Source organism: Poromitra crassiceps, assembly GCF_964638095.1.
Source record: "Poromitra crassiceps genome assembly, chromosome: 22".
In the NCBI taxonomy this organism is placed as follows: Eukaryota; Metazoa; Chordata; class Actinopteri; order Beryciformes; family Melamphaidae; genus Poromitra; species Poromitra crassiceps.
This window is the reverse complement of record NC_139647.1, coordinates 15,262,646-15,270,145: the sequence shown is the minus strand read 5'-3', so window position 1 is coordinate 15,270,145 and position 7,500 is coordinate 15,262,646. Positions and strand designations below refer to the sequence as shown.

At 46.2% G+C, this 7,500-nt stretch overlaps 1 protein-coding gene across 1 annotated transcript in view; it reads right to left on the bottom strand.

Annotated features, from left to right (window-relative positions):
- The window catches only part of cep170aa (centrosomal protein 170Aa), a 53,125-nt gene that overhangs the window by 36,738 nt on the left and 8,887 nt on the right, over positions 1-7,500 (bottom strand). The window contains 3 exon segments of the mRNA XM_083658722.1: positions 2,301-2,538; positions 3,775-3,833; positions 5,373-5,451. Of these exon segments, the coding sequence (XP_083514848.1) occupies positions 2,301-2,538; positions 3,775-3,833; positions 5,373-5,451 (376 nt within the window).

Genomic DNA, 7,500 nt, shown 5'->3' with positions numbered 1-7,500 from the left:
GGTCTATCAGGATGCAGAGAGGTAACCTCTCTTTTCCTACAGGCACACAGAGTGGCTCTCAGGATGCAGAGAGGTAACCTCTCTTTTCCTACAGGCACACAGAGTGGCTCTCAGGATGCAGAGAGGATGTCACCACTTTTAGGAGGAGGAGCTCTTTATCCAGCACAATGTAAAGTCTAATCACTGTCAAGCAAATCATGATACAGGTACTGAAGCCAAATGACAGGTGTTCTAAGTATAAAAGCTGCCCAAAGTCTTTGTTTACTGTCAGATATCATATCTCTGAGTGAGAGCTGATATTACAGTAGCAACACTGTAGGATTACATGTACAGATCCACACAGAGTCTGTCATTAAAATGGCTGCTAGCAGATGGGACAGTACGCCACGCACTGCAGCAGTGTGTGTGTGTGTGTGTGTGTGTGTGTGTGTGTGGGGGTGTGTGTGTGTGTGTGTGTGTGTGTGTGTGTGTGTGTGTGTGGGTGTGTGTGTGTGTGTAAGAGATGTGGTGGTGGGATATGGGTTACCAGGAGACTCTGTGACCTTGTTGCTGGTTAATCTGGGCAAACAGCCAAGGCCCATGTGACCCGTTTCAACATCTGGAGCTTAGCCAGGACCCCCCCCCCCCCCCCCCCCAGTGATGTCACTTATAAGGGGCAGGACCCCCCTCAGTGATGTCACTTATAAGGGACAACTTCAGACCGAAACAAAGTTCATGCTGAGACAGAGTGACTGGGGTGTTGGAGTGGCGCATAAAAAAACCTTTCCCTTCTGCCCACATCTACCCCCTACTGGCCTGAGATAAAATACCACCACACTTTACTTTATAATAGCCTTATTCCAGTGTTGGCAATTTATTTTCTTAAAGGAAAAAACTCACCCTAAAATATTTAAACATCTGAGTAATGCACCTCGCATTTCTGGGTGCGTATTGTCATTTGGTGGCACATTGTTCTTATTCATATTTTCCAACACAGCTCGCTACAACAAAGTGTGATTGATAGCAGAGAGATTTTAAGCCATCTAAAACATCATCAGTAAATGTCAGGTTTTGGTGTCAGAATGGTGTCAGAATCAGAGAGGGTTTCTTTCTATTCTCGCCATTTTGCTCCTTTGACCTTCAACAAGGACACGGAGAAATCCACTGAAGAAGAGATATCAATGTCTCCACCAACCCCGCCCTCAATAAGCCCAGAATGCAATGCAGCCTCAGCTTCTACTGTATCTGTTCCCTTCACCTCCCTTTTTCCTGGATCACTTCTCCGTTATCATTTCAACCTTCCTACTTCCTAAATAACGCCTCATTCATCACATTAATTAGATTAATTTATCATGGCGACATGCATGTGGACCTACAGCTGATGTCTAAAGATCCGCCCCAGGTATTCAATGTAGCTGTACCCACTGAGAGGAGGGATGACTAAACCACCTCGAAACCACCGGGTGCAAAGCCACTCAGCCTCCTCTACGAAATCAACTCAGCTCTGTGATTGGACCTCTCTCTATTTCAGAGGAGATAAACTCTGCTCTGTGATTGGACCTCTCTCTATTTCAGAAGATAAACTCAGCTCTGTGATTGGACCTCTCTCTATTTCAGAAGATAAACTCAGCTCCGTGATTGGACCTCTCTCTATTTCAGAAGATAAACTCAGCTCTGTGATTGGACCTCTCTCTATTTCAGAGAAGATAAACTCAGCTCTGTGATTGGACCTCTCTCTATTTCAGAGGAGATAAACTCGGCTCTGTGATTGGACCACTCTCTATTTCAGAGGAAATAAACTCAGCTCTGTGATTGGACCTCTCTCTATTTCAGAGGAGATTAAACTCGGCTCTGTGATTGGACCTCTCTCTATTTCAGAAGATAAACTCAGCTCTGTGATTGGACCTCTCTCTCTTCCAGAAGATCAATATAGCTCTGTGAGACTGGTGTTTGGATTAAAAACATGGTGTTAAAATATGTATTCTGAGCCCCCCAATTTGTGTACTATAAAGTAAAATGAGCTCTGAAAACACTCTGAGAGAGGGAGAGAGAGACAGAGAGACAGAGAGAGACAGAGAGAGAGAGAGAGAGAGAGAAAGAGAGAGAAAGAGAGAGAGAGAAGGTTGGATGTTTTGCTTTACAGATGAAACAGTAGCATTCAATAAATCAGAAATGTGAGGAAAGAACGCATAATAGGCCTAAAATACACTGCAAATATTCTTGTCACACACACATTTGTTAGTAACAATACAATTTTTTTTTTTTATAATTCCTAAGACGTAAGTTCATATTTGATGCACTGTCACAACTCTCTCTCTCACCTCCTATCCTCTCCTCTCCTTTGTGAGTGTCGGCGTGTTTAGCTGTCGTCTCCACGGAGGAGGTGACCCCGTCTGCCGCCCTGCTCTCTGCTGGCCTGGGGGGGGCGCCAGCGGGGGACTTGAGCGTCTTGGTCGGGGTCTTCGTGGGGGACTTGGTTGCGGCGGTGGTGCTGGTGGTGGTGGTTTCACTGTTGGACGGCTTCTTGCTCAGCTGGAGACCACTGGTGAACTTCTCATGCTGGAAGGAGCGAGGGGAGAGGTATAATATGATATAACAGTATAATAATTTGGTATCAAGTTAAGATGATACAAAAGTATGTTGTCTCACAATTCATTGTATTCAGTTGAGTTCTCTTCCTGCTTGGCAGTGTGTGTTAGAGGAGTGTGTTTTTTGGTGATAAATGTTGCAATGAGTTGTGTGCAGTGTTGGGCAAGTTACTCTGGAAAAGTAATTAGTTACTGATTACTCCTTAAAAAAGTAATAAAAGTTACTTTACTGATTACTTTTTCAAAAAGTAACTGGTTATGTTACTAGTTACGTTACTAGTTACTTCTTCTTCTTTTTTTACCCAAAATACCTTACACTTAAGTTGTTACATGTCTAGCATGTCACTGTATTAATTATTTTCACTTTGGTATTATATAGGCTATGTTCAAAGAAACGCCAAAGGCATTTTACTTTGAAATTCGGTTAGAAAGAACAGGAAGTGGTGTGTTAAGACTGGCTAGCTTTACACTGGAAAAGGTGTGAAATGAGAGTCAGACATAACGTGAGTGTAAAGAAAGATGCTGTTACTGTCGGAGTGGTAATAAAACAACACAGCCTCAATGCAAACGTTTCAAGCTTCGTTGCTGAAAGAAAAGTGATGCTGATCTGTCAACATTCCCTGGGCTGTCAGACTACGGTCAGAAGGCTTTGAGCAGAAGGTTAGGAAGTAACAAAGTGTACAACACTTATCCAAAGTGTATCTGTTAATCCAGTGAACTGTTACACCACCCAAGTCTACCTCACCCAGCGTCGCCTTCAATTTAGCCTCCATCCCCGCATCGAGTCAACAGTGCAAACAGGTAGCATCTGCCAAGCTGCTCGCACACAGTTTACAAAGGACAATAATGTTCTTTGCCTCTTTGACCGAGACAAACTCAAAATAATGGCATGAATACCTCCAGGTTTTGAACGCTGTTTTGAAGTAACCACACTCTGTCATGACGTATGTGCGGCGCGACAGGTCTACCTGAGTCCGTGAGGATTACTTTTTCTTTTCTTCTCTTTTTACATAGAAAACACTGCGTTCTGGCGGGCAATGATCTAACGCAGTAACGCAGCGTTACTTGGATTAGTAACTGTAATATAATTACTGTTTTGGAAATTGTAACGCCTTATATTACTTTGTTACTGAAAAAGTAACTAATTACAGTAACGCGTTACTGCCCAACACTGGTTGTGTGTGTGTGTGTGTGTGTATGTTCTTACCTTGAGGGCCTCCTCGGGCACAGTGAGCTCTCCTCTCACCACAGTGAAAAGGTTGGTATGTGAGACACAAAGGTTAGGGAAATAGTGGCAACAACAGAACAACGTTCATACACCTGCATACGCACACACACACACACGCACACACAGACACACACCCTCACACACACACACTTCCGAGAGAGAGAGAGAGCTATGGAAGCAGCTGACATGTGTGACAAATATCAGTGGAAGAGTGAGAGTGCTCACTATACTCTTACATGTCAGTTTTCTACAGGGGCGGCGGTCAGCCAATGACTTGTGATTGTGTTGGTACTTCCTGTGCATTACAGTATTCACTTCCTGTGGCATTACAGCAGTACGGTACCTATATTGTGTTGGTCCTGTGTTATCGGCCTCTACAATCATCTGCCACTCAATAGTTATTTTCACACATACAGACAGGGAAATTACCTGTAAATCAAGACCGGCTATTTCCCGGAATTTCCCTTCACACCTGAGGGATCACATGTGTGAAAATAGCAGCTAAAGTACCTGTATTTGAGGGGGGTCGGGGGGGGTCGGGGGCACTGCAGAGCGGGTGGGGAGTGACGTGTGCACTTGGATGGGGAATCGTCCTTATTTTGGGGGGCGGGGGCGGCAAAACTCCGATGGTGAAATAAGTTTGCTTGTCACACAATAAATCACACTCGTTTGACTTAAGAGGGCATGTATGTTGTATCCTTCACATTCGCTAACCAGTCTTTGAACTGAAATCTTTGAAGAAGTTGGCATCCCTGTCTGAGAGAAATAGCCTGGCTGGTTCGATGTTTATCTGTTCACCTGCGTCGCGTTGAAGCACTTTTTACAGACTGGCTTCGTTTGATGTGTCCAGGGGCTTGCCTTCGCTGTCAGCAACGTAAGTAAGCAAAATACTTCCACATTTCGCTTCGTGCATCTGCTTTCTCTACAAGCGTTGGGCGGCTTCAGACTAGAACAAGCCGCTGCAATTTTCGCTGTGTCTGTCCTGTGTGTCGAGCTGCTGCGGAGGACTGAAGGACTGGCCAGGGAGCGAGCAGAGAGGGGAGGGGGGGAAATCGGCACGCCCACACATGAAGCAGACATACCGCTCTTGTGACAACCTCCGAAGTGGTGAAATGTCCACGATGACGGGGTCGCGCTTATACCGGAAAACAACTTTCACGCATTACACCGCTTTCTGGTCATTTCCCGGGATAAAGCGCATGTGTGAAAACGGCTAATGTGAAATTGCAGCCCGTTCTCACTCCGACGGCTTCCAGTGAGCCAGACTAGGTGTGAGCAGGGTAAAACAGCCGGCGTTTTGAACAGGAAGTCGTAACACAACCGGGTCAAGTGGGCGGGGCTACATAAGCATCTTTGCTAATACATGTAGTTACATAGACTAATAGTTTAAGGATGAAAGTCGGCAATCCTTCCCTCCTACAAGAACATCAGATGGTCCATGGCAGAAGGCCAGTCTGAAAATAGTGAGGGTAGAAGGACAGAGCAGGTAGGCTAATGGGATGTTGGATGCTGGGTCCCACTGGGGCGCAGGTTAGGCGCCACAGGGGGTGAATGGTCCCGAGCAGGTGAAAGGATATCATATCCAAACCTCAGCTTGTCCTCCAGCTTCAGAGTGATGTACATCTGCTCCTGGATGCGGACATCGTTTACAAAGGTCTGCAGGGAGAGAGAGGACAGAGGCGAGACAAACAACAACAAGGTCACCATGGTAACCATGAGCATGGATTCAGTAACAGACCACAGTGAGAACAGGTCAGTACAAAAAAAGTGGACACTGCTAAACAACATACATTGAATTGAGTTTGGGGCCACGTGTGTCTGGAAATATCAACTCTGCTACGATCATGCTGTTTCTCCTGAGTCTGGTTTTCCTCAGTGAGACATTTATAGATGTGCTCGCCCCACTGCCCTGGCCAAACCTGACCCACTTCCTCATGCTGCTCTGAGATATCTATCTAAATCAGCTTATAGGACTTTATCATGCTGCTCTGACATATACAGTATATCAGTATATCTAACTCAGCTTATAGGACTCAGCAGCATTGTACTTTATATTCTCTGATTGGTTGCTCCTCACTTGCTTTGCACAGGATGCAGCGTTGGCACATTTTAATGCACAAAGCCATTTTAGGCAAGTTACCCCACTACATCTGCTCCACGTTTACAACTGTAGGCAACTGCTCCAGCCCCGCCTCTCTCTCTGTCACACTCCCTCTCTCTCTGTCACACACTCCCTCCCTGCCCCCCCCCTCTCTCTCTGCCCGCCCCTCTCTCTCTCTGCCCCGCCCGTCTCCCTGTCTCCCCTCTCTCTCTCTCTGCCACGCCCCTCTCTCTCTCTGCCCTGCCCCTCGCTCTCTCTGTCCCCCCCTCTCTCTCTGTCCCCCCCCCTCTCTCTCTGCCCCGCCCCTCTCTCTCTCTGCCCCGCCCCTCCGCCCCTCTCTCTCTCTGTCCCCCCTCTCTGTCCCCCCCCTCTCTCTCTCCCCCGCCCCTCTCTCTCTGCCCCCCCTCTCTCTCTCTCTCTCCCCCGCCCCTCTCTCTCTCTGCCCCCCCCCCCATCTCTCTCTCTCTGTCCCCCCGCCTCTCTCCCCCCCCCCCTCAGTGCACTACCCTCTCCTTCACCCCTCCCTCGACTATGCAGCACTGAGACAGATCAGATTTCATTAGGCTGCAAATTAAATTCAATCCCCCTCGTGCTGCCGTAGCAATAAAACAATAAAACATATCCTCCTCCTCCTCCTCAGCGACACTGCAAAAACACACAGGCCACTTTTGGTTGTTATTCACTGGTGTGTCAAAGCCCTTCATCATCATACCCACTGACTCAGCAGGAGAGCGCTTCCTGTGAATCAGGATAGCTGCACCACCACAGAAGAAGAAGAAGGATCAGAGCCAACGCTTGATGACACAGCAGGAAGTGGCTCAAAAACCCTGGCTTCCTGTCTGAAAGGCCAGAGAGGATATGGGATATACGCATGTAGCTGTGACTGGGCGCTAATCGCTACAAGCAGCAGGGCTAAACACATGACTCACATGCCATGTGGCGAGAGGAATCTTACATCTGGTCACTAGAGTGTCAAACACAGAGGTTAAGAGAGGTGTAGGCTTTACAAAGAGAGGGTAACGCTACGCTGATAGTTGTTCCACGTGGTAGTATGTCATATATACAGCTTTTTAGTTGGAAAAAAATATCTATATCTATCTATCTATCTATCTATCTATCTATCTATCTATCTATCTATCTATCTATCTATCTCTATCTATATATCTATATATCTATATATATCTATATATCTATATATATATCTACTGTATATATATATATAGAGAGGTTATATATAGATATATAGGTTATAGATATATAGGTTATACAGTATATATATCTCTCTTTTTAGTTGAATAGGTCCAGATAAACCTTGGCACAGTAAGGGTTAAAGGAAAGTCCCGCCCTCAGATACTCTTACTGTTCGATATCACCAATGATGTTCACGCATTCCAAGAAAGACTATTTCCTTGTTTGATGTCAGCCTGGCTGGTTGATTTACACCTGGACACGGCATCTCGTGACCGACGCGGCTCGTTAACCGTGAAGAAGAACACGGCAGCAAACAACAAGACGGGCCCAGAAACGCTACGTACGTACGTCACTTTGATCTTTCTTTTTTTACAGTGTGCTTCAGGGTGGATGTTTCCAGCACCACTGAAGAA